A 27,330-nucleotide genomic window follows, 5' to 3' on the forward strand; every position below is an offset into this window, starting at 1 on the left:
GATTTTGACCACACCTCTTTTACCCAACTTTATTGACAACTAAATTATTTCACAAAAGTTGTTCACAAACATCCTTTCACTTAATCCTCAAATCCTTTGAGGTAGGCATTATGTCAACATTTGACTGACAGAGAAACTGAGGCCTAGAGACTGACTTAACATCACATAGCTAGTAAGACAAAGAGCCAGGACCTAAACCTCGGTCTTCTGATTCCAAATCTAGTACTCTTCTTAAGTTGTCCTCAAACGACAGACTCTTGCCCACTCAACTCCATGTCTGACATGTCTCCATCATACAGTCAATAGAGACTTTTTGTGATGCTATTTTTAAAATGTACAATATACACATTTTCAGAAACAATGTCCATTTTTTAATACAAAGGTATTTCTGCTATCATTTACAACTACATTTACACCTCATAAGCTTCTTCAGAGTCTTCAAGTGCTCTAAGGTCCCTTTTCAGAGTCATAACAAATGGTCTGGGACATACAGTATTCCTTAGCTAGAATTTGGTTTATGTTTTTGTAGTCTTGAAAGTCTAGATTAACTTTCTTTCACATGCAAATCACTTGTCTATAAAAGGGTCAATTATGAATTTTTTCCTTGCAAGGACCATATATTGCCATTTGTCTAACAGTTACTTAGGTAGGCAGGGATTTTATTCCATTTTACAAATGACACTAGATTTTCTGAATCTCTGTCTTGGACTCATTGGCATTTTCAAGCCAAGAGAATTCCTCCATGGTATGGATTTCTTGTTGAAGATGAAGGTTTGAAGTCTGAGAGAATTCTTTTTCAGACTCATCACATTCACAAAGTTTTCCATCTGTATGAATTTTCTGATGTACGGTAAGGTTTTTTCTCTGCCTAAAAACTTTACTACAATCATTACATCCATACGGTTTCTCCCCTGTATGGATTCTCTGGTGGCCAACTAAATTCCTCTTAGAAGTAAAAGATTTTCTACACTTCTCACACTCATATGGTTTTTCCCCAGTGTGCATCCTCTGATGTACAACAAGGTTTTTATTCTGACTGAAGTCTTTTCCACACTCATTACATTTATAAGGCTTCTCTCCGGTATGGATTCGTTGATGTACCATAAGATTTCTACTAGAAGTAAGAACTTTTCTACATATATGACATTCATAGGTTTTTTCCCCACTGTGAATTCTCTGATGTTCAATAAGGTTTCTGTTGTAAGTAAAGCCTTTCCCACACTCAGTACATGCATAGGGCTTCTCACCAGTGTGGATTCTCTGATGGGCTATAAGGTTTGAGCGGTAACTGAAGACTTTCCCACAGTCACTGCATTTATAAGATTTTTCCCTTGTGTGAATCCGCTGATGTCCAATGAGGCTTTTCTTCAAAATGAAGCATTTACCACACTCATTACACTCATAGGGTTTCTCACCACTGTGGATTCTCTTATGTTCAATGAGGTTTCTGTTAGAACTGAAAGCTCTTCCACACTCACTGCATTCAAAGGGCTTTTCTCCGGTGTGAATTCTCCGATGTACAAGCAGGCTTGAATTATAACTAAAAGCCTTCCCACAATCCTCACACTTGTAGGATTTCTCCTGTGTATGTAGTTTCTGATGGACCATGAAACTTTTGCTCATGATGAAAGTCTTCCCACACTCTCGACATTCATAGGGCTTCTCCCCGTTGTGTAGTCTCTCATGGTCAATGAGGTTTCTGTTAGAACCAAAGACCTTGCCACAGTCTTTACATTCATAGAGATTCTCTCCAGTATGGAACCTCTGATGTAAAATGAGGCTCTTCTTTAGAATGAAAACTTTCCCACACTCATTACATTCATAAGGTTTCTCTCCATTGTGGAGTCTCTGATGGTCAAAAAGGTAAGCACTCTGAGTGAAGGCTTTCCCACATTCAGTACATTTATATGGCTTCTCTCTGCTATGCATCCTTTTATGGTCAATGAGGTTTGACTTTGAATTGAAAATCTTCCCACATTTTTTGCAACCAAAAGTCTTCTTTTCTGTGTGTACTCTCTGGTGTAAGAGGAGGCTTTTGCTTCGAATGAAAACTTTTCCACATTCCTTACATTTGTATGGGTTCTCTGCACTGTGGAGCCGCTGATGGTCAACAAGGTAAGTGGTCTGAGCAAAGGTTTTTCCACATTCTTCACATTTATAGGGTTTTTCCCCAGAGTGGATTCTCTGGTGCAGAATGAGGCTCTTCTTCAGAATGAAAGCTTTCTGACACTTGTTACATTTATAAGGTTCTTCCCCTTTGTGGAGTCTCTGATGGTCAATGAGATAAGCATTCTGAGAGAAAACTTTCCCACATTCATTACATTTATAAGGTCTCTCCCCAGAATGGCGCCTTAGATGTATAATAAGGCCTGAATGCCTATAGAAGCCCTTTCCACACTCTTTACATTTGTAAGGCTTCTCCCCAGTGTGGATTCTCTGATGGTTTAGAAGGTAAGCACTTTGAGAGAAGGCTTTCCCGCATTCATTACATTTATAAGGTTTTTCCCCAGAATGGTTCCGTAAATGCATTAGAAGGCTTGAGCGCTGAATAAAGCCTTTTCCACACTCCTTACATTTATGAGGTTTCTCACCAGTGTGGATTCTCCGATGGTTTATAAGATGGGAGATTTTATTGAAATGTTTACAACATATATCACATCTATAAAACTTCTTTCCTTCAGTACCTATTAAACTTTCTGAAAGAGCTGAACCTAAAGTCAAGCTTTCTCCAAATTCCTTCCACTTTTGGCCTTGTTTTTCTGGTAGAGTCCTTTTCTTCTTATCTCTTTCACAGATGGAAACTTTCTTTAGGGTATCTCTTTCGCCGGTTTTAGTTCTCCAATGACTTGCCAAAACTTGCCATTCACATGCTTCCTCGAAACCAGGGGTCTGAGGAGCACCTCCCTGAAGTCTTCTGGATGTTCCTTTCTGAGAATCAGCTCTTTGAGAAATGCTTGGCTTTGGTGTCACCTCCTCATTCTCAGTCATGGTCTCCCATTCTGGTAAAAGGAATTAAAAATGCAAATGTTACCATGTCCCTGTGTTAGTAAGAATAAGCTCTTCAAATGACTTTAAAACAAGCCAGTAGGGTACACTTTTATATGAATACAAAAAGAAGACACTTTGCATTAAATGAAAGTACAAAGCAAAATACTACACTCACAAGGTTGTGTTTTAACACAGAACTCACTTGGACACTTCTAAGCTCTTTGTCTTCAGGGAGCAGATGGAAAAATATAAATGATGTTGAATAAACAGACGCAAGGAAGAACCAGAGAGAGAACATGGGATCATGTGTAGGTGGTTCAGACATGAGGCTCAGGAAGAATCAATGCAACAGGCTTATAAAGAATTGTCTCTTTATTTTCTTCTTGCTAGGAAGATGGGAACTCAAACGGAGAGAAAATATACCTCAGGACCCTAAAGCAATCTTTAGTTTTTGAAGAGTCAAGTGCATAAACATTTTTTAATTACTTGAAAGCAAGTAACCTACAGGGAAAAAATCCACTAAAAAGCAACTTAATGCTTAGAATTCATCTATAACTCCCACTAGTCCTTTTAAAATTGAGAAATGGAAAACATCAGGACTCAGATTCAATTAAATATAAAAAGGAAGAGGGGCACCTGGGTGGCTCAGTTGGTTAAGCACCTGACTCTTGATTTCCGCTCAGGTCATGATCTCAGGGTCATGAGACTGAGCCCCACATCAGGCTCTACACTCACCACGGAGTCTGCTTGTCCCTCTCCCTTCTCCTGCTTGCTCACTCTCTCTCAAATAAATAAATGAAATCTTAAGAAAAAAAACACTTCATATATATATATATATATATATATATGAAATACAGAATGAAAAGAAAACATAGAAGAGACATTTTAAAAACATAATACATCTATAAAATGATGTGGCTGAACTAGTAAACTGCCAGTCCCTTTCTACTCCAACATTCTCAAATATTGTAAAATGTGAAATTATCTTTTTGAAAATGTTTTGGCAACTTACTTTCACCATCCAAATGTAAGGAGAAATTATGAACTTGTTCCCCAAGTGATCTAGTAAGTAAAATAATGTGAATAATACTGATATTATCTTCTATTAGAGGATAACAACACTGTTCTACTCAAATACAGAGAAAAGACATAGGAAAGAAATAGCTATTTTATTTCATTATAGATTTAATTTATATGAGAGGGTGAGGGCAGAAAATACCTAATAAATGTCAATTTGAACTACATTCTTAGGTTAGGTTTACATATCTCAACTGCCCCTTTCTCCAGGATTCAGGCAGTACTGCCAATCACACTGCTTCACCTGACAATAGGGATGGGCATGTGTCCTATCCAATTAGTACTCCAGTTTCCTCGTCCACAGTGACTGGATGAAGGAGTGGTTTCACAGTGTAAGCAGGATGCTGGTTTCAGGAAGGTTCTCTTTAAGGAAGCAGAAGTGTTTTAAAGAAGTAGAAGTGCTTTTAAGAAGTGGAAGTGTTCCAAGTGGTTAATTGAGATGAAAAACGGTTAAGAAATTAGCAATTCTTGGGGCACCTGGCTGGCTCAGTCGTAGAGCATGCAACTCTTGATCTTGCAATTGTGAGTTCAAGTCTCACACTGGGCATAGAGTTTACTTAAAACAAAAACAAAAACAGAAAGACAGAAGAAATGTCTTAAAATATATATTCAGTATTCTAAATGTCTTGAAAGGAAAAAAAAATGATTAAAATTCTTAAAAAAAGAGGGCGCCTGGGTGGCTCAGTCAGTTTAGTGTCTGCCTTCAGCTCAGGTCATGATCCCAGGGTCCTGGGATCGAGTCCCACATTGGGCTCCCCGCTCAGTGGGGAGTCTGCTTCTCCCTCTCCCTCTGCCCCTCCCCCCTGCTTGTGCTTTTTCTCTCTTTGTCTCTCTCAAATAAATAAAATCTTTAAAAATAAAATTCTTAAAAACAGAGAAAATAGCAATTCTTGTATACACAGTCATTAGCTGGTTAAACTATTTTAACCAATTTTAGTATAGAAATCAGACAATGTGTAAGCCTATTGAACTTTAGCAGACTTCAGAGAAAAATGTCAGATTGATAGAGGAAGCTGGTTACTTTCTGCAATCTTTAATGAAGCCTGCAAGAAACATACAGGCTTCCCTACTTCCAACCCTCCCCTCTTCTTTAATCCATCTCCATTCCATTGCCAATTATCTTTCCAATAGGTAAATTTGATCATGTCACTCACTTGCTCAAAACAAATGATTCTTCACTGCCTAGAGGATAAAGCACAGGTAACCAGCACAGCCCAAGAGATGCCCTCACCCGCTGTCTGCCTATCTTTCTGGTTTCACTTCTTGCCAGCACTCTTGATGCCCCTAGACTCTAGGCAGAGAGAACTACATGCAGATGCCCAAACATGTCATGTTTTTGCTTGCTTCTCTATCACTGTCCATGCTCTCTTCTCTTCCTGAATTGTTCTTCCTCTTCCCAATTCATTACAAGCCCAATACCTACACCCTTAAAAATAAGCCCCAAAGTCACCCCCTTAGACATTACCAAATATTACAGAAATAAAAAGGATTCTATGGGAATACTAGAAATGATTCTGTGCAAATAAACTGGTCAATTTAAGATGAAATGGGCAAATTCCTAGAAGGACATAAATTACTAAAACAGACTCAAGAAGCAATAGAAAATCTGAATAGATCTCTAAAAAATAAAGAAATTGAGTCAGTAATCAAAAAACCACCCACAGGGGCACCTGGGTGGCATAGCGGTTAAGCGTCTGCCTTCGGCTCAGGGCGTGATCCTGGTGTTATGGGATCGAGCCCCACGTCAGGCTCCTCCACTATGAGCCTGCTTCTTCCTCTCCCACTCCCCCTGCTTGTGTTCCCTCTCTCGCTGGCTCTCTATCTCTGTCTAATAAATAAATAAATAAAATCTTAAAAAAAAAAAAAAAAAACCACCCACAAAGAAAAGCCCAGGCCCAGAGTGCTTCACTGACAAATTCTACCAAACAACAGAAGACTTAATACCAATTTTTCACAAACTCTTCCAATAAATAGAAGAGCTGGGAACACTTTACAATTCACTCTATGAGACCAGTATTACCCTGATACCAAAACCAGACAAAGACGCCACAAAAAAATAAAAAAAGAAATCTACAAATAGATCTTCTGAATATAGACATACAAATCCTCAACAAAATACTAGTCAACATAATCCAGCAAAACATGAAAAAAAAATTATATGCCATGACCAAGTGAGATTTATCACAGGAATGCAATTTGGCATAATATTGGAAAATCAATTAATGTAATACACCATATCAATGTAATGAAGGACACAAATCACATAATTATCTCAATAGACACAGAAAAAGTATCTGGTAAAATCCAATACCCCTTCATGAATAAAACACTTCACAAAGTAGGAATAAAAGAGGAACTTCTTCAATGTGATAAAGGAGACCTACCAAAAAAATCCAAATCTAACATCATAATTAATGGTGAACAATTGATGCTTTCTCTCTAAGAACCCTTAACAAGAAAAAGATTTCTGTTCCTGCCACTTCTATGCAACATAGACTGCAGGTTTCAGCCAGGGCAATTAGGCAATAGAAAGAACTAAAAGTCATCCAGATTGAAAAGTTAGAAGTAAAACTACCTCTATTTGCAGATGACAAGATCTTATATATAGAAAATCCTAAAAAATCTACCAAAAAACTGCTAAAACTAAGTTAAGTACAGCAAGGTTGCAGGATACAAGATCAATGAACAAAAAACAATGGGATTTCTACACAATAGCACTGAACAATCCTAAATGGAGATTAAGAAACAACAGCATAAAAAAGAATAAAAGACTTAGGAATAAATTTTAGAAAGAAGTACAAAACTTACGCTCTGAAAACTATGAAACACTGCTGAATGAGGTTAAAGACTAAATAAATGAAAACATATCTCATGTTCATGGATTGGAAGAGTTAATACTGTTAAAATGGCAATAATGCCACATCGATCTACAAATTCAGTGCAATCATCCCTATCATAAATCCCCTGGCTTCTTCACAGAAATTGACAAGTTAATCCTAAAATCGATATGGAAACTCAACAAGCCTAGAGTAGCTAAAGCAATATTGAAAAAGAACACAAATGAAGGGCTCACACTTCCCAATTTTAAAATGTACTTCAAAGCAACGGTAATAAGACAGGATTCCACTGACATAAGGACAGATATATAATCAAAGGAACAGAACTGAGAGTCCAGAAATAAGCCTCCAAATTTATGGTTAACTGATTCTCAAAAGGGTACCAGAACAATTCAATGGGGGAAACATGCTGCTAAGATAATGGAATGGTGCTGAGACATGATGCTGAGACATGGAAAGAATGAAGTTGGACCCTTATTTATACTATATACAAAAATTAACTCAAAATGGATCAAAGAACTAAACACAAGAACTAAAACTATAAAACTCTCAGAAGAAAACACATACATAAATCTCCATGACCTTGAATTAGGCAGTAGTTTGGTAGATATAACAGCAAAGCACAAGCAACAAAAGAAAAGATAATTGAAATTCATCAAAATTAGTAACTTCTGTGCTTCAAGGGATATAATTGAGAAAGTGAAAAGACACTCACAGAATGGGAGAAAATACTTGAAAGTCCCATATCTGATAAGGTATTTGTATTTAAAATATATAAACTCCTACAATAAAAAGACAACCCAATTAAAATATAGGCAAAGACATTTCTTCGAAGACACACAGCCAATAAGCACATGAAAAGTTGCACAACATCTTTAGTCATCAGGGAAATGCAAATGAAAACCACAATGAGTTGTCTTTTTAGGTCCACCAGGATGGCTATAATCAGAAAGATCATAAATTATTAAATTATTAAAGATTGTAAATGCTGGGGAAGATCTGGAGAAACTGCGGGGTGCCTGGGTGGCTCAGTCAGTTAAGATCTGCCTTCAGCTCAGGTCATGATCCCAGAGTCCCAGGATAGAGCCCTGCATCGTGCTCCCCACTCAGTGGGGAGTCTGCTTCTCCCTCTGACCCTCCCCCTTCTTGTGCTCTCTCTCTCACTCTCTCTCTCAAATAAATAAATAACATCTTAAAAAAAAAAAAGATCTGAAAAAAATGAAACCCTTATATACTACTGGTGAAAGTGTAAAATGGTGCAGCAACTTTGGAACAGTCTGTCAGCTCCTAATATGATTAAACATAGAGTTACCATATGACCCAGTGTTTCATATGGATGGATCTTTTTGTGATTTGTCTTGCATAACCAACCACCTAGACCTGCATATACGCAGGCAGGCTACAGAACGTTGTTTGTGAGACTGAGGTTATGTGAATAACCTTTGGAGCCTCATTACTTAAAATATATTATCTGGCCTCCAGGTCAGAACTGGCCCTTCATGATGCCAAGAGTTATAAATCCTGCCTCATATCCCCTCCACCTACACATGGGGCTGGCTCCCCAGAATGTAACCTGGGAGGGGAGGCAAACACAAATAACCCAGGCTCCTTGAAAATATAAAAACATGATAACATAGAAATGCAGCTCACCCCAAACTGCACATAGGTGAACAAATGTTTAACTCCAGACCCCATCATCTGCCCTATAAATATGGCCCTTATGGGAATCGTCAGTTGGAAGTCTCACCTGAGGGGAGGATGCTCTGCCCAAGCCTCTCAATCTGGACTCCAGCCAGGCTGTCTCCACCGGGCTTCCCCACTTAATGAGTTAGATGCTGTGTACCTGATTTGATGTAGCTTTGTCTTATTCTCATTTACTGCTTACTATTGCTCTCATTTATCTGTAGATTCCTTTCCTCCTCTGTTTCTATTAGATTTCTATAATAATAAAGTTTTCTTTCCTTTTAGAAACCAAAATACAGCTGTTGTGAATCTTTTCACAGAACACCCAGCTATTCCACTCCCTGGTATATTTCCAAGAGAAATGAAAACATACATCCACACAAAAACTTGTGCACAAATATTCACAGTGTTATTTATATAGCTCAAACACGGAAACAAAATGTCCACCAACTGATGACTCAATAAAATGTGATATATATACACAAAAGAATATTATTCAGCATTAAAAGGAATAAAGTATTAATACATGCCACAATACGGATGAACCTTGAGAACACTATGCTCACTAAAAGCAGTCACAAAGACCACATACTGTATGATTCCATTTATATAAAATGTCCATAGATTAGGCAAATCTAAAGAGATAGAAAGCAGATTAATGGTTGCCTAAGGTTGGGTTGGAGGGGCAGCTGGGTGAAATGAATGTGACTGCTATATGGTACAAGGCTTCTTTTTGGGGTGATAAACTGTTCTAAAATTAATTGTGGTGATAGTCACACAGTTCTGTGTATTACTAACAACCACTATACTGTAACCTTTTAATGGGTGAATTATAAGGTATGTGAATTATATCTCAATAAAACTGTTATTAAAATAAAAAGTCACCCCCACTGTACATCTTTCCCTTAGCCACCCAAACCTGCCCCCACTTTCCTAGACCTACAATCCCAAGCTCCTATGGGCTCCCACACTTGCGCACACTTTTATTACACAGCATTTGTCACACCGTATTGTAATTATTACTATAAATGTCTACCACTCCAACTTAAATGTTTGAAGGCGGGGGATAAGCTTAACATATGGGAAGTAGTCAGTATTTCCTGAATTTCCTTTAAATTCTATTCCAATCCCTTAAATAAACGTGTACAAATCTTTTACATACTGAAACTGTGTGTGCAAGCCATCTGACAATCTGCTTTTCTACCAAATAGTTTATCAATGCATGGAAATTGAGAGCACAGAATTGTCATATTTGATAGTGTCAGAGCGTAACTCCAAGTCAAACACCATGGTTTGCTTAGTACTTTCTCTATCTCAGAGAATTAGGTTGTGCCCAACTTTTAGCTATTACACTTTCCTGGTACTATCCTTAGACATTTACTTATTTTCCTCTTTCTGAACCATTTCCTTAAGGTATAATGCTCAAATGAAAATCACTAGGTCAAAGGACATAAACCTCTGGGTATCTGTTTGCTAAAGTCCGAACAACATTGCAGTTGAAGCATATCTTATTTGTTAAAATTGATTCAAATTTCTCTTTCCTCAAAGAGCTAGACTAAATAAGGAATTCCACTTTCTTCTCTCTCTTTTTTTTTTTTTAGTTTAACTTTTAGATCCATCTAGAATTTATTTCGGCTCCATGGTGAGTGTTGTTTATAAAAGTAACCAATTTACTCATAAAACATATTTTTAAATTCTTAGAAAAGATGGCTTATTGAGTAAATAGCATTACAACTACTAAAAGTTACTTGGGTTAAAAAACAAACAAACACGCATCTCCAAAGGCAAGAGAAAGAAAAGATAAAATGAACTTGCGGGACTTCATCAAGATAAAAAGCTTCTGCACAGCCAAGGACACATTCAAAAAAACAAAGAGGCTGCCCACGGAATGGGAGAAGATATTTGCAAATGACACTACAGATAAAAGATTAGTATCCAAGATCTACAAAGAACTTCTCAAACTCAATACACGAGAAACAAATAATCAAATCAAAAAATGGGCAGAAGATATGAACAGACATTTTCCAATGAAGACATAGAAAATGGCTAACAGACACATGAAAAAATGTTCAAAATCATTAGCCATCAGGGAAATTCAAATCAAAACCACATTGAGATACCACCTTATGCCAGTTAGAATGGCAAAAATGGACAAAGCAGGAAACAAGAAATGTTGGAGAGGGTGTGGAGAAAGGAGATCCCTCTTACACTGTTGGTGGGAATGCAAGTTGGTACAGCTGCTTTGGAAAACAGTGGGGAGGTCCCTTAAAAAGTTAAAAATTTAGCTACCCTATGATCCAGCAATTGCACTACTGGGTATTTACCCCAAAGATACAGACGTAGTGATGAGAAGGGCCATATGCAACCTAATGTTCACAGCAGCATTATCCACAATAGCTAAATTGCGGAAGGAGCCGAGATGCCCTTCAACAGGTGACTGGATTAAGAAGATGTGGTCCATATATACAATGGAGTATTACTCAGCCATCAGAAAGAACGATTACCCAACATTTGCAGCAACATGGACGGGACTGGAGGAGATTATGCTAAGTGAAATAAGTCAAGCAGAGAAAGACAATTATCATATGGTTTCTCTCATCTATGGAACATAAGAACTAGGAAGATCGGTAGGAGAAGAAAGGGATAAAGAAGGGGGGTAATCAGAGGGGGCAGGGAAGCGTGAGAGACTATGGACTCTGAGAAACAAACTGAGGGCGTCGGAGGGGAGGTGGGGGAATGGGATAGGCTGGTGATGGGTAGTAAGGAAGGCACGTATTGCATGGTGCATGGGGTGTTATACGCAACTAATGAATCATCGAACTTTACATCAAAAATCAGGGATGTACTGTATGGTGACTAACATAATAAAAAAATATTAAAAAAAAAAGACGATGTGAAGGCTTGAAAAAAAATGTTAAAGAAAATATTAACGAGAATATAGAATCTCTACGGGCGGAAATGAGAGCGAATCTGGAAGAAATTAAAAATGCTATGAATCAAATGCAGTCAAAACCAGATGCTCTGACGGCCAGGGTAAATGAGGCAGAAGAGCGAATTAGTGAATTGGAGGATGGGATGGGAGAAAAGAAAGTTAAAACAGAAACTTGGCTCAAAAAAAATCCAATCTCAAGAATGTAGATTACGGGAGATTACTGACTCAATGAAACGTCCCAATGTCAGAATGATCGGCATCCCCGAGGGAGTGGAGAAACAGAGAGGTCTGGAAGAGATATTTGAAAAAAACTGTAGCTGAAAACTTCCCTAATCTGGCAAAGGAAATAAGCATTCATGTCCAAGGGACAGAGAGGACCCCTCCCAAGGTCAACCATGGCAAACCTACACCACGTCACGTCATAGTGCAGTTCGCAAATTTTAGATCCAAGGATACAGTATTGAAAGGGGCCAGGGTGAAAAGATTTCTCATGTACAGAGGTAAAAATATCAGAATAACTTGAGACCTGTCTACACAGACCTGGCAAGAGAGGAAGGGTTGGCAGGGTATTTTTTGAGCTCTATCCGAGAAGAACATGCAGCCAAGGATCCTTTATCCAGCAAGGCTGTCATTCAGAATTGATGGAGAGATAAGGACCTTCCAGGATCGGCAGAAACTGACAAAATTCGTAACCACCAAACAAGCCCTACAGGAGATATTAAGGGGGGTTCTATAAAAGTAAAAAGGCCCCAAGAGTGATACAGAACAGAAAGTTACAATCTATAGAAACAAAGACTTTACAGGCAACATGGCATCATTAAAAACATACCTCTCAATAATCACTCTCAATGTCAATGGCCTAAATGCTCCCATGAAATGCCACGGGGTTGCAGATTGAATATTAAGGCATGACCCGTCCATTTGCTGTCTACAAGAGACTCATTTTGACCTAAAGATACATCTAGACTGAAAGTGAAGGGATGGAGAACCATTTTTCATGCCAACGGACCTCAAAAGAAAGCTGGGGTAGCAATTTTCATATCAGAAAGATTAGATTTTAAACTAAAGACTGTAGTTAGAGATACAGAAGGACACTATATTATTCTTAAAGGATGTATCCAACAAGTGGATATGACAATTATAAATATCTATGACCCAACAGAGGAGCAGCTAGATACACAACCCAACTCTTAAACAGAATCAAGACACATAGATAAAAATACGTTAATAGTAGGGGACCTCAACACTCCACTCTCAGCAATACACAGATCATCTAAGCAGAAAATCAACAAAGAAACAAGAGCTTTGAATGCCATACTCGACGAGTTGGACCTCATAGAGATATATAGAACACTACACCCCAGAACCAAAGAATACTCATTCTATTCTAATGCCCATGGAACATTCTCAAGAATAGACCATGTTCTGGGTACAAGAATAGACAGGTCTCAACCGATACCAAAAGACTGAGATTATTCCCTGCTTTGAAATGGAACCACAATGCTTTGAAAATGGAACTCAATCACAAGGAAAAATTTGGAAGAAACTCAAACACTCGGAAACTAAGAACCATCCTGCTCAAGAATGATTTGGTAAACAAGGAAATTAAAAATCAGCTTCAACAATTTTTGGAGACCAAGGAGAATGAAAACACACTGGTCCAAAACCTATGGGACACTGCAAAGTCAGTCATAAGGGGAAAATACCTAGCCATCCAAGCCTCACCCAAAAGAATAGAACGACCTAAAATGCAGTCTTTATTTTCTCACCTCAAGAAGCTGGAGTTGGAACAGAAGAACAGGCCTAACCCACGCACGAGAAAGCAGCTGATCAAGATTAGAGCAGAGATCAGTGAATTAGAAACCAGGAGCACAGTAGAGCAGATAACAGAACTAGAAGCTGGTTCTTTGAAAGAATAAGTAAGATCAATAAGCCACTGGAAAGACTTATTCAAAAGAATACAGAAAGGACCCAAATTAATAAAATTATGAATGAAAGGGGAGAGGTCACAACAAACACCAATGAAATAGGAAGGATCTTTAGAAACTATTATCAACAACTTTATGCCAATAAATTAAACAACCTGGAAGAAATGGATGCCTTTCTGGAAACCAATAAACCACCAAGACTGAAACAGGAAGAAACTGATTATTTAAACAAACCGATTAATTATGAAGAGATTGAAGCAGTGATCAAAAACCTCCCCAAAAACAAGAGTCCAGGGCCTGACAGATTCCCCGGGGAATTCTACCAAACATTCAAAGGACAACTAATACCTATTCTCCTGAAGCTGCTTCAAAAAATTGAAACAGAAAGAAAACTACCAAAATCATTCTATGAGGCCAGTATTACCTTGATCCCCAAACCAGGCAAAGACCCCAACAAAAAGGAGAATTACAGACCAATACACCTGATGAATACGGACATCAGAATTCCCAAGATCCTAACTAACAGGATCCAACACTACAGTAAAAGGATTATCCATCATGACCAAGTGGGTTTCATCCCTGGGATGCGAGGGTGGTCAAAATTCGCAATCGATCAGTGTGATAGTTCATATCAACAAGAAAAGAGTCAAGAACCATATGAGCCTCTCAATAGATGCATTTAACAAAATACAGCATCCTTTCCTGATGAAAACTCTTCAGAGTGTAGGGATAGAGGGTACATTCCTCAATCTCATAAAAACCATCTATGAAAAGCCTACAGCAAATCTCATTCTCAATGGGGAAAAGCTGGAAGCCTTTCCCTTAAGATCAGGAACACAACAAGGATACCCACTCTCGCCATTATTATTCAACGTAGTACTAGAAGTCCTTGCAACAGCAATTAGAAAACAAAAAGGGAAAAAAGGTATTCAAATCGGCAAAGAAGAAGTCAAACTGTCTCTCTTCGAAGATGACATGATGCTCTATATGGAAAACCGAAAAGAATCCACCCCCAAATTGCTAGAACTTATAGAGCAATTCAGTAATGTGGTGGGATACAAAATCAAAGCTCAGAAATTAGTTGCATTTCTATACACGAATAATGAGACTGAAGAAAGAAATTAGGAAATCCATTCCATTTACAGTAGCACCAAAAACCATACGTTATCTCGGAATTAACTTAACCGAGACGTAAAGGATCTATATTCTAGAAACTACAAATCACTCTTGAAAGACATTGAGGAAGACATAAAAAGATGGAAAAATATTCCATGCTCATGGATCGGAAGAATTAACATAGTTAAAATGTCCATGCTACCCAGAGCAATCTACACTTTCAATGCCATCCCTATCAAAATACCAATGACATTTTTCAAAGAACTGGAACAAAGAGCCCTTAAATTTGTGTGGAACCAGAAAAGGCCCCAAATCGCCAAGGAATTGTTGAAAAGGAAAAACAAAGCTGGGGGCATCACAATGCCGGATTTTGAGCTGTACTACAAAGCTGTGATCACAAAGACAGCATGGTACTGGCACAAAAACAGACACAGAGACCAATGGAACAGAATAGAGAACCCAGAAATGGACCCTCGGCTCTGTGGGCATCTAATCTTTGACAAAGCAGGAAAAAACATCCAGTGGAAAAAAGACAGTCTCTTCAATAAATGGTGCTGGGAATACTGGACAGCTATATGCAAAAGAATGAAACTTGACCACTCTCTCACACCATACACAAAAATAAACTCCAAATGGATGAAAGACCTCGATGTGAGACAGGAATCCATCAGAATCCTAGAGGAGAACATAGGCAGCAAGCTCTTTGACATCGGCCACAGCAACTTTTTTCATGACACATCTCCAAAGGCAAGAGAAACAAAAGAAAAAATGATCCTGTGGGACTTCATCAAGATAAAAAGATTCTGCACAGCCAAGGAAACAGTCAAGAAAACAAAGAGGCACCCCACAGAATGGGAGAAGATATTTGCATACGACACCACAGATAAAACATTAGTATCCAAGATCTACACAAAACTTCTCAAACTCAATACATGGGAAAAAATAATCAAATCATAAAATGGGCAGAAGATATGAACAGGCAGTTTTCCAATGAAGACATACAAATGGCTAACAGACACATGAAAAAATGTTCACAATCATTAGCCATCAGGGAAATTCAAATCAAAACCACATTGAGATACCACCTTACGCCAGTTAGAATGGTAAAAATGGACAACGCAGGAAATAACAAACTTGGAGAGGATGTGGAGAAACGGGATCCTTCTTACATTGTTGGTGGGAATGGAAGTTGGTACAGCCACTTTGGAAAACAGGGTGGAGGTTCCTTAAAAAGTTAAAAATTGAGCTACCCTATGACCCAGCCATTGCACTACTGGGTATTTACCCCAAAGATACAGACGTAGTGAAGAGAAGGGCCTTATGCACTCCAATGTTCATAGCAGCATTGTCCACAATAGCCAAATTGTGGAAGGAGCTGAGATGCCCTTCAACAGATGACTGGATTAAGAAGATGTGGTCCATATATACAATGGAATATCACTCAGTTATCAGAAAGAACGATTACTCAACATTGGCAGTAAGATGGAAGGGACTGGAGGAGATTATGGTAAGTGAAATAAGTCAAGCAGAGAAAGACAATTATCATATGGTTTCACTCACTGATGGAACATAAGAAATAGCAGGAAGATCGGTAGGAGAAGGAAGGGAAGAATGAAGGGGGGTAAACAGAAGGGGAATGGACTATGAGAGACTGTGGACTATGGGAAACAAACGGAGGGCTTCAGAGGAGAGGAGGGTTGGGGGATTGGGAGAGACCGGTGATGGGTATTAAGGAGGGCACGTATTGCATGGTGCACTGGGTGTTATACGCAAATAATGAATCCTGGAACATTACATCAAAAACTAAGGATATGCTGTATGGTGACTAACATAACATAATAAAAAATTATTATTAAAAAATGTAAAAAAATAAAATAATAAAATCTACAGAATGTCCGGCCCACTATCAGCACATCTAAGATAGTAAAAGACGTATTCTCATTAAGTGTAAAAATTTACACTATAAATTGTTGTAAACCATAAAATAATAAGGTTGCAACATACCAAAAAAAGTCAGTATTTTCATGTACACTATAGTCAATTAGAAAACATCAGAAAAGATTCAAATTCCAAATAATCAACGTAACCTGAAATAATCAAGATCCAGATGAAGACAATTTTAAAACAGGCCTGTCACATAAAAGCAGTACTGAACAATAGAAAGGCATGTAATTCCTGAATAGAAATTCAGTATCATAAAGCTGTCAATGTAAAGCATGACAGACAATGGAACGGTATGCAGCTATTTAAACTGATCCTATATATCTGTATTTCATTCCAAATTAGATCAGTGCATTAGTTGATTCCTCAATTTTTAATGTATACTTGTCCAAACAAAATCTTACCTTTTTATTCAAAGTCCAGCACAAAGCTACCTCCTTTATGGCCTTTCCTAATCTCAGGAATGGTACCGGTTGCTTTGTCCTCTTCATTTCCATCTTCAGAGGTGTATCACACTCTTATACTAATTATTTTACTCTGCCTTGTTTATTCTTTCTATGCTCATCTCCAAACCATGATAAGCTACTTAAGGGCAGAATCATTTCCATAGCGGCTATCACATGATAGATATTTTCATGTTTGTTGGAAGCACAAATGGCTACTAAATATTTTTAAATGTTCTTATTTTATTACTAGTCATAAAAATCCACTAGAGAATAAAGATAATACGACTTTAAAAAAATCATATCAGCAACAATTTAAAAGAATGGGATTACGCAGTACCAATAAAGGCAGAGCAAAAGGAGTGTTACGTATTTCTCCATGAGGACAGAGATCACCAGGGAAAGCAATTTGGCAGTATGAGAAGAACCTTAAAACAATTCAAACACGTAGGCCTAGTAATTGTACTTCTAAAAAAAAAAATGAGAAATAAAGAAAGACCTTAGGTACAGAGACAGACGATTATTACAGAAATTATCTAGAATAAGGAAATGGCTGAATTATGGCACAAATTATATAGCCAGTAAACAAACAAACACACTCATACAGGAAAAAACAGAAAAGTAAAATGTCAAAATTTTGCTAGTAGTTGTCTACAAAGAGTAGGGTTAAGTTGTATTTTCTTCTTTATAATATTCTATGTTTTCCAAAGTACTTTCATAATCAGGACAACAAAAACTGATGAAGGAAAGAATGATGGGAAGAAAGAGTCCTTACCTAGGGAGGTCACATTTCCATAATTCTCCAACATCACATCCCAGTACAAAGCCCTCTGAATCGGGCCCAGACACTCCCATTCCTCTGAAGTGAAGCATACTGATACCTCCTCAAACATCACCAACTCCTGAAATAACAGGTATGTGTGAGATTATCCATGCCCAGGAGCTCCTCTATTGAAAAGTTCCTTTCACTTCTGGGAAAGGGCACATTATGAGGCCATGAGGCAAGCAAGGGCTATCAGAGAGACATAAGGAAACCTCACATAAAGTCTACCTTCCAGTCGCAAGAACTCTGATTTACAGATAGGAAGTGACTGGGCCCCAAAGACCAGGATGATAGAAGACACCTCAGCCACAGTTTGGTAGTGCAGAAAGGGCCTTAGGAAGGAAAGAGAATGCAAACCTACCTGGGGTTGGGCTGTTAGGAGCATGAGGGCCATTAATTGATTTCTTGGGTTCTCTTCCTGGGAAAGGGCAGAAGCTTCACAGGTAGGCGAATCTGAGGAAGGAGCATAAGCTGCATGTGAAATTACTGCTGTTCCTGACCATTAATCCAAGTCCCATTTCTTCTATAAACAAGGAATTCAGAAAGACCCAGAACTTCCAGGACTAGACAATGATGGCTATAAAATGACTTACAAACCTCTTCTGAGTGACACCCATGTACAGGACTGGAATAATAAAAGAACAGAAATAAGAATGGATAAAAGGTCACGGAGACCCAGGAAAGGATAGGTGAGGAAATAACAGAAGAACTTGGTTCCATAAGGGTTTCATATACAAGACAGAAGAGGAGGCAACTAACTGCAAGTTGGGGGAGGAGCCATAATAAAGATCCTGTGAAAGTCCAAAGCCAGGATCACTAAGTACCATGTGGAGGATCCTGGAGACTGAACATCACTGGGTCAGTAAAAGGATTTTGGCAAATTTCGGTCGCTATGTGGCTGCCAATGTGTGCATGAGGAACTGCTGTTCCTGGAGTGCTCATCCCTTCCTGAAGAATGTCCTGGTCCTGAACAAGAACTGGAACCTAGGAACAAGCAAAACAAAATAAGCTGACTCTTCTTGTATCTCCAGAAAATAGACTCACCTAACCATCATGGACCTCTTTCTGCCCACAAACTAGAACTGTGAGATCACAGACCCACCTCAAGCATGGAGCATCAAAACAGCAGTAAAGCTTTGCCTTGAGAACAATGGAGCTGGCCCTCTAGCCTCACTCAGAGGGTGACCGCTCCCACTGAGACTGAACAGAACCGTGGAAACAGAAGCGAGATCTGGGTGCGGGCTAAGGAGGGAATGGGAAGTAACAAGTAATAATTAGGAGTATGGGTTTTAGCTTCAGAGCAGTTTTAGAGCAGACTTGGGTTCAATACACTCTTCTACTTATTTACCCCTTTATTATCCCTTCCTGCTCCAGTAGAAGGAACACCAGAATCTAGACACATGGTTTTGCTGCTAGCTAGATATCTGACATAAGGCAATCCAGTGAATCTTTCTCTGCCTCCACTTTCCTATCTCTCAAATAAGGATGGATTAGTGCCTAGTAATGAAATACATAGCTCTAAAACTCTTCATTTTTATGATTAAAATAAACAAGCCCATTCTTAGTGCCACTCCCAAGTTTAAGTTATGTTTCAGACTTCTTATATACAAAAGTTTCTAGTGGACTACAGACTGACAGAGATCTCACGCACACTAGGAAATATATCAAGATTCCAATTTAATGGTCAAGGATATAAAATCTTTCCAGAAGTAAATATCTCAACCCAATCCCTTGGCCCACAGAATCCCCAGTAGGGGCACACAGGGGGAGGTCCTGCCAGATTTAGAAAGCTTCATTCTTGCTGTCCCACTGCCTTTTATACTCCAAGCTTACATCATCCTTCCTAACAAACTTCTACAGATAATGCATATGCTTCTATTTAAGGGAACACTTAGAAACATTATGTTCTTCAGGTTATTCAACCAAACTCTGCATTAGCAAGCATCATCCAGAGGGATAAAGTGAAGTCAATGCCTTTTTGCTAATTCTGAATTAGGCCCAAGACGTCAGTCATAAATCCTTTTCTCTGCAGACAGTCTATGATCTCAAATAGCTCATGAACCTGCTGTAAAAAGCATTAGGGTTGCTAATGAGCTATTAATTGTTTATGAAAATTACAGGATCACCCTCCAGCCCAGCCTGCCCTGCCTGAATTTTCTCCTTCCTTCCACCCCAAATCTCTCCCCTTGCCCTTTCTCACTTTTAGTGCTGGTCCATCGAGGTCTTTCTGTAGCTCCTCTACCAGGGCCACGGCCTCCTCACCACTCCCAGGGCGATGAATCTGCACCCAGGTCCGAATCTCCCCGGGAAGGATGCTCAGGAACTGCTCCAGGACCAGCAGCTCCAGGATCTGGGCCTTAGTACGTGCTTCTGGCCGCAGCCACCGACGACAGAGCTCCCGGAGCCGGCTCAGTGCCTCCTGAGGTCCAGATGTCTCATGGTAACGTAACTGTCTAAAGTGCAGGTGAGAGGTCTCCCAAACAGAGGAGCTGCTTCCTTGGAAGCTGGTTCCCCATTTCCAGGTATCATCCTTCCCTTTAACAAGACCCTCTTGTCTCAGAGCACTGTGGGCCCAATTTTCTCTTGTCATTGTCGTCCTTTAAGAAAGGCTCCTCTCCAGGCCCCTTCAATCCTTGCTTGACTTCTTCCTTAAAGCTTGGAGAACATCAGCTAGAAGACCTCAGGAAATCACTGATAAAGTTAACCCAAAGCAATAACCAAGATTTCCAGAACCCAGTCAGTTTCTAGTGATGAAGAGAACCTCCCTGAATGCAAGGTTCTAGGTTTCGGGCAGTGCCTCTTCTGACAGAAGCCTAAGGGTCTAAGGACACAGACACTCATGCTACCCAGACCACTGCTGCCACCAAAGTCATGAAGTCCGTTTAGTCTTTATTCACAATGTCTCCTCCACCTAATTATAATAAATATTTACCACTCTAACAATGGACATCCTGGCTATTCCTGTGTGACCCTGAACAAGTTACCTCACTTCTGAGTCTGTTTCTTAACCTGAAGAATAGGGGTAATAATACTCCTACTATATAGCCTTGTGTAAGCATTTGGTATTTACACAGATTTCAAGTTTTAAACAGTGCCTGGTATATGGACTCAAATGTTAGTTATTATCTCTCTATAACTAGAACTCTTTCCTATGTTCTGTACAGTCAACAAGTAAGGTCTTAATCCTGATACACCTGAGATAAAATCCTAACACCTTCACAATTAACAAAGAAAGGCTGAGCTAAGTTAGCATTACTGTACACACTTTGAATTCTCTGAAAATTGTTCATTACATCAATCAATATATTTAGATAAATTTGACTTTTATTATATAAAACTTAGGCTTGTGGCTCTCTAAAAATCTTTTTTTTAGAAATAACATTTATTTTTCTTATTACAAAACATAAAATTTGTAAAATCAGAAAAGACAAAACTAGAGAATAATCACAGCTATTGTTTTGTTCTATGTTCCTCTGATCATCTGCACCAACTGGGATCACAAGATTGGAACCAACAGTACATCTCTGTAACTTGCTTTTCACACGTTATCTTGTAAACATGTATTATATAACCCTCAACATTACTTTAAGAGCATATGAGCCCATTCACACTTAAGTGAAATTATTTATAATTTCCTCCTATTATAAAGTAGGCCACAATGACTATCCTTGCTAATGAACTTTTGGTTACATCTCTGCTTATATTTCAGGAAAAATTCCAGAAAAAAAACAACTGTTGGGCTGGAAGGTACAAATAGTTTTAAGCTTTTGAGATTATAACAGTTATATCACTGTCAATGACATATGAAAGCACCCTCACTAATTTTATTTAACACCTGGACCCTTACAGAGCATGTTTATAACTAAGCAGAGGAGGCAGAAATATAAACACAATTTTGATATAGTATATAAATAAAATTTATAGGTCATACAAGCACAGAAAGAATTCATAAAGGGTTATTTTGGATTGGACTTTAAAGAAAAATAAAAAGACCATTGGAGTATTAGGCAAGCCATTCCAGGAAGAACTGTATTTTCAAAAGCATGGGAACAGTAGCACATACAGCTCTATTAGAAATGTACTTAGGGAGGAGGGAAGGAGGGAGGGAGGGACGGAGGGAGGGAAGGAAGGAAGGAAGGAATATGCTTTGCAAACCAGAGAAGGGAGGTAAACTCTGGAGGCAAGGCTGTAGGAGTAGAGTCAAGAGGTAAACAGAAGTCAAATTCTAACGGCCCTTAAAAGGCAGAACAAGAGGGTGTGATCATGTACTGTATGTGATACGCAACGACTAAAGAGATTTTACTTTATATTTTTCCTTGTTATTTTTTTAAATAGGTAATACTCTTTCAAAATTTTAAATTATAAATTGCATACTGTGTAAAGCTTCCTTCTCCCCAGTAGTTTCTTATGTATCTTTCCAGCTATTTATGTTTATACAATTAAGTATAATAAATATTGTTTTGTATTTCTTTTTTTTTTACAAATGGTAGAACACCAGGAATCTTTCACTGTATCTTCCTTTTCCCAATTAACAATGTATCTTAGGGCCACCTGGCTGGCTCAGTCAGTGCAGCATGGGACTCTTAATGTCAGGGTTGTGAATTTGAGCCCCACATTGGCTGTAGAGATTACTTAAAAATAAAATCTTAAAAAAAAAAAAAAAGGGTATCTTAGAAATCTTTCCTGTCACACATAGCCCCTCCTGTCTTTTTACTGATGCACGGTATCATTATACAGGTGAATCATAATTTATTTACCTACTCTATCACAGATGGGCAGTTTTCAATCTTTTCTTATGAAAAATAATATTATCATTAAAAACCTTGAGCACACATCAATTTGCATGTGTGTAGGCATATACATGAAAAGTTCCTCAAAGAACTGCTGGATCAAAATTTATGTGACCTTATAAATTTTTTTTAGATTTTATTTATTTATTTGATAGAGAGAGAGGGAGCAAGCACAAGCAGGGGGAGGAGAAGGGAGAGGGGAAGCTTACCAGGGGGCCTGACATGGGGCTCAATCCCAGGACCCTGGGATCGTGACCTGAGCCAAGGGCAGACACCCAACTGACTGAGCCACCCAGGACCCTGTGACTTTATCATTTTGATATTGCCAATTAGTCCTTCTTTGGGCCTGGACTAATTTACAGTTTACACTCCAAGCATGAGCAGTATGGGAGTGCCTTTCTCCTCACTCCTTCACCAAATCTAACTTGCATTTTAAGTGAGTGAATGTATTTTTAAAAGTCATTTATATTTTATATTCTGTTACCTATTCATATCTTTTGCACATGTTTCTATTGGAATGTTTGGTCTTATTAATGTGTACACACTCTTTACATTATAAGAAAATTAGTCCTTTGTTACAAGGGGAGTGGCAAATTTTTCCTCTTCTCATGTCTTTGCCATACACTTCATGAGACTTAGCTTGTATTTGTTTTGCCACGCAACCAATCTTTTTCTTAATGCTCTAGGTTCTGCGTCATAGTTAGAAAGGCCTTTCCCACTCTGAGCATGAATGAAGTATTAACTAACAGGATCAAAAATCTATATGGGAGGGGGGCGCCTGGGTGGCACAGCGGTTAAGCGTCTGCCTTCGGCTCAGGGCGTGATCCCGGCGTTACGGGATCGAGCCCCACATCAGGCTCTTCTGCTATGAGCCTGCTTCTTCCTCTCCCACTCCCCTGCTGTGTTCCCTCTCTCGCTGGCTGTCTCTATCTCTGTCGAATAAATAAATAAAATATTAAAAAAAAAATCTATATGGGAGGAATGATGGGGGAGGGAGGACTAGATCTCAGGAAGGTCAGTAAAGTTTTTACAATGGTCTAAACAAATGATTAAGTTCTAAACTAAGTAGCACTAGGGATAACATAATTGAGAAAAACTGAGCAGTTCTTGGTAACTGATCTGGGGGTGATGGAAAGGAACTTTCGAAAAGGATTTCTATCCCACCTTCACAGACAGAAAGACTCAATATTGTCAAAGTGCCAGTTCTTCCCTATTTTATCAATAGTTCAGCGCAACTCCAATGAAAACCTCAGCCAGTTATTTTGTGGATACCAACAAACTCATTCTACAGTTTACAGTAGAGGCAAAAGGCCCAGAAGAGCCAGCACGACATTGAAGGAGAAGAACAAAGCTGAAGAACTGACACCACACATGAAGCGTTATGACAAAACTATAGTAATCAAGATAGTGTGGTACTGGCGACAAAATAAATTAATGGAACAGAATGCAGAGCCCAGAAATAGATGCACACAAATAAAACTGTTATTTGATAAAAGAGCAAAGGCAATACAGTGGAACAAAGCCTTTTTGGCAAATGGTGCCAAGATAACTGGACATCCACATGTAAAAAAATGAACCTAGACACAAATCTGACACCCTTCCTAAAAATTAACTCAAAATGGATCTCAATGTGAAATGAAAACTATAAAATCCCTAGAAGATAAAAGAGGGGAAAACTTAAATGATCTTGGGTATGGTGATGACTTTTTAGATACAACACAAAAGGTGTGATCCATGAAAAAAATAGTAAGCTGGAATTTGATAAAATTTAAAAACTTCTGCTTTGTGAAAGACATTATCAAGAGAATGAGAAGACAAGCCACAGACTGAGAAAAATATTTACAAAAGGCATACATAACTGATAAAGAACTGAACTCTTAAAACTCAACAATAAGAAACAAACAACTCAATTTTAAAAAATGGCCCAAAGACCTTAATAGATACCTCACCAAAGAAGATATACAGATTCTAAACAAGAACATGAAGAGATGCTCCACGTCCTATGTCATCAGGGAAATGCAAGTTAAAACAATAAGATACCACTACACACCTATTATGATAGCCAAAATCCAGGATACACCAAAACACATCCAGACAACACCAAATACTGGTGAGGATGTGAAGCAACAGGAACTCTCATTCAGTACCAGTGGGAATGCAAAATTGTACAGCCAACTTTGGAAGACAGCTTGGCAGTTTCTTGTAAAACTAAACATACTCTTTACCATACAATCTGGCAATCGTGCTCCTTGGTATTTATTAAAAGGAGTTAAAAACATATGTCCATACAAAAACCTGGGCACAGATGTTTATAGCAACATTATGCATAACTGCCAAAACCTAGAAGCAACCAAGATGTCCTTCAGTAGGTGAATGGATAAACTGTGGTCCATCCCACCAATGGAGTATTATTCAGCACTAAAAGGAAAAGAGCCGTCAAGCCATGAAAAGATACGGAGGAATCTTAAAATGCCTATTACTAAGTGAAAGAAGCCAATCTGAAAAGACTATATACTATACAATTCCAACTACATGGCATTCTGGAAAAGGTAAAACGTTGGGGTTGGTAAAAAGGTCAATAGCTGCCAGGGGCTGGGAGGAGAGAGGGATGAATAGGCAGAGCAAAGAGGATTTTTAGGACAGTGAAACCACTCTGCACGATACTATAATGGTGGCTACATTATATATGTCATTTTACATTTGTCCGAACCCACAGAATGTATAATACCAAGAGTAAACCCTAATGTAATGACTATGGAATTTGGGTGATTATGACGTGTCAATGTAAGCTCACTGATTTTAACAAATGTACCAGTCTGGTGGGGGATGTTATTAGTGAGGAAAGCTATGCATGAATGGGGGTAGAACGTGTTTTCTGCTCAATTTTGGTATGAAACCAGAACTGCTCTAAAGAATAAAGTCTATTTTGAGATAAATAAAACTTGGGGGAAAAGGATTTTTACAGTAAATTATTAGAATTCTATTTACTCTTACTTCACAGATACAAATAAATCTTAAAACATACAGTTTGCTTGCTTCTCACGAAAGGCTTGCGAGCTATAAGTTAGAAAAAACAAAAGAAGGCTCAGAGGAGCTAAGCAGTTCAAGGCCATTGGACTGGTTAAGTTGTGGGAGCAAATTCTGAAATCACGGAATCGAATTTCAAAAGTCCAAAATACTTCCATCTAAAGATTTCTGAGAGCCAAACAACATTCATTCTAAAGCAGTAGCTTCCAAACGCCAGTTCATTATAAAGATTTAGTCTGGCAAACTGTAAAACGAAAAATACAGTAACTGTACACAGTCACTGATAGAGGTTGGCAATGACCTTTCTTGCAAAGAACGGCATTTATTCTGAGTTTACAGTGTCAGTACCTGGCGTTAAAATACATTCCCTTAAGTAATTGTGGCATGGGTAGTGTGAGTTTGCTTTTTAAATACCATTATAGGGGCGCCTGGGTGGCACAGCGGTTAAGCGTCTGCCTTTGGCTCAGGGCGTGATCCCGGAGTTATGGGATCAAGCCCCACATCAGGCTCCTCCGCTATGAGCCTGCTTCTTCCTCTCCCGCTCCCCCTGCTGTGTTCCCTCTCTCGCTGGCTGTCTCTATCTCTGTTAAATAAAGAAATAAAATCTTTAAAAAAAAAACCATTATAATACAAAATTAAAAGATGGAAATTATTCCATCCCTACCAAAAAACAAAACAAACAAACAAAAAGTCCCTGGGAGTCTGGCTGCCACCGGTCTAGGTCTCAAGCTGTCTCTACCAGCCTCAGAAAAGCCTGAGGAAAAGCAGAAAGGCCTGGCTACTGAGGCAGCTGTCCTCATTGTCTGACTCGAGCACCACAGACACACACGGACTCAGATGTGCGGTCCTCACTACCTTCCCCAGGCCGGCATCTGCCCAAGCCGAGGCCAGGGCGTCCACGCCAACACAGAGCTGAGGAGGGACCGTGCTGGGGGTCAGTGCCGGAGACCGGCCGGCGAGAGTTGCGCAGCCCTACGGAGCTTAAGCCCCTACCCCGGGCCGCCCTCCGCGCCTGCCCACCCGACCGGAGCCCATCCCGCTCACCAGGGATTCCCGCTGCGCCTCCGGCTTTGGGTACCGTCGCCTGGGCGTCAGGACGCCCAGAGATGACACGGAACCGCACGCGAAGGCAGCCAAGGTTCAGAATAATGGCTGACCTGTGGGTACCGCTACTTCCGGTTGCTCACCAACCCCTCCCATTGCTGGCTCTCTGGGAAGCCACATCTCTATGATCCCTCGTGTTCGCCAGAGGAGGCGAGAACCGCAGAGCTTCTGGGCCCCTGGTTTTCATTTCTCCCACAGAACTGGTGGGATTCGTTGCATTCCAGACTTGAAGGATGCATAGGTGAATAACGTGGCCCGGGCCCTCAGGACGCTTGTTACCTCCTAAATGAGTTGTACCTACTATCTTAGCTTGTACGACCTGGACTTCTACATAGAAGGTCATGGCTCTTGAGTACGCTATGCTTGGGAGAGGTCCATAGGCGGTAGTTCTGAAATCAATCTAGTATCTCCTAGCCTTAGAAGTGGTTGGGAAGCAGAACAAAATGTAACTGAGGCCCTTCCCAATCCAAGAGATTGTACAGATACTTCTTTTTGGGGTACTGGAAAATAATGGAAATAGTTACTACACAGGTGAAGGGATCATTTCTCAACATTAAATTCTTTGAGTCAAATATTAAAAGCTTTTGAAACCATATGCTAATCATTTACTCATTTGTGGAACATAAGGAATAGCAGGGAGA

The 27,330-nt window shown here is 39.2% G+C and overlaps 1 protein-coding gene across 5 annotated transcripts; it reads right to left on the reverse strand.

Moving 5' to 3' along the window:
- On the reverse strand, nt 1-26,756 carry ZNF197 (zinc finger protein 197). Of its 5 annotated transcripts, none has more exons than XM_008697787.2 (6): nt 26,630-26,756; nt 19,969-20,447; nt 18,593-18,752; nt 18,130-18,239; nt 17,721-17,847; nt 1-2,999 (listed from the first exon to the last, which is right to left on the reverse strand). In XM_008697787.2, exons 2-6 carry the CDS (start codon nt 20,356-20,358, stop codon nt 682-684), a joined length of 3,105 nt encoding a protein of 1,034 aa, XP_008696009.1. In that variant the 5' UTR covers nt 20,359-20,447; nt 26,630-26,756; the 3' UTR covers nt 1-681. The 5 variants fall into 5 exon arrangements, with proteins under 5 accessions (XP_008696009.1, XP_008696008.1, XP_008696010.1 ...); XM_008697786.2 differs by having other exon boundaries at nt 19,969-20,438; nt 26,630-26,753; XM_008697788.2 differs by having other exon boundaries at nt 19,969-20,423; nt 26,630-26,736.
- Nucleotides 26,757-27,330: the final 574 nt, after the last annotated feature.

The sequence above is a fragment of the Ursus maritimus genome, unplaced genomic scaffold, assembly GCF_017311325.1.
Source record: "Ursus maritimus isolate PB19 unplaced genomic scaffold, ASM1731132v1 scaffold_14, whole genome shotgun sequence".
In the NCBI taxonomy this organism is placed as follows: domain Eukaryota; kingdom Metazoa; phylum Chordata; class Mammalia; order Carnivora; family Ursidae; genus Ursus; species Ursus maritimus.

What these genes read in the sequence shown, in the direction of transcription:
- ZNF197 (XM_008697787.2), bottom strand. Translation starts at nt 20,358, where the DNA reads ATGACAAGAGAAAATTGGGCCCACAGTGCTCTGAGACAAGAGGGTCTT. An exon ending in TCCTAACAGCCCAACCCCAG is followed by an intron (nt 17,848 to 18,129) that starts GTAGGTTTGCAT and finishes CTGTTATTTCAG; the next exon opens with GAGTTGGTGATGTTTGAGGA. An exon ending in TGGAAATGTGACCTCCCTAG is followed by an intron (nt 3,000 to 17,720) that starts GTAAGGACTCTT and finishes TCCTTTTACCAG; the next exon opens with AATGGGAGACCATGACTGAG.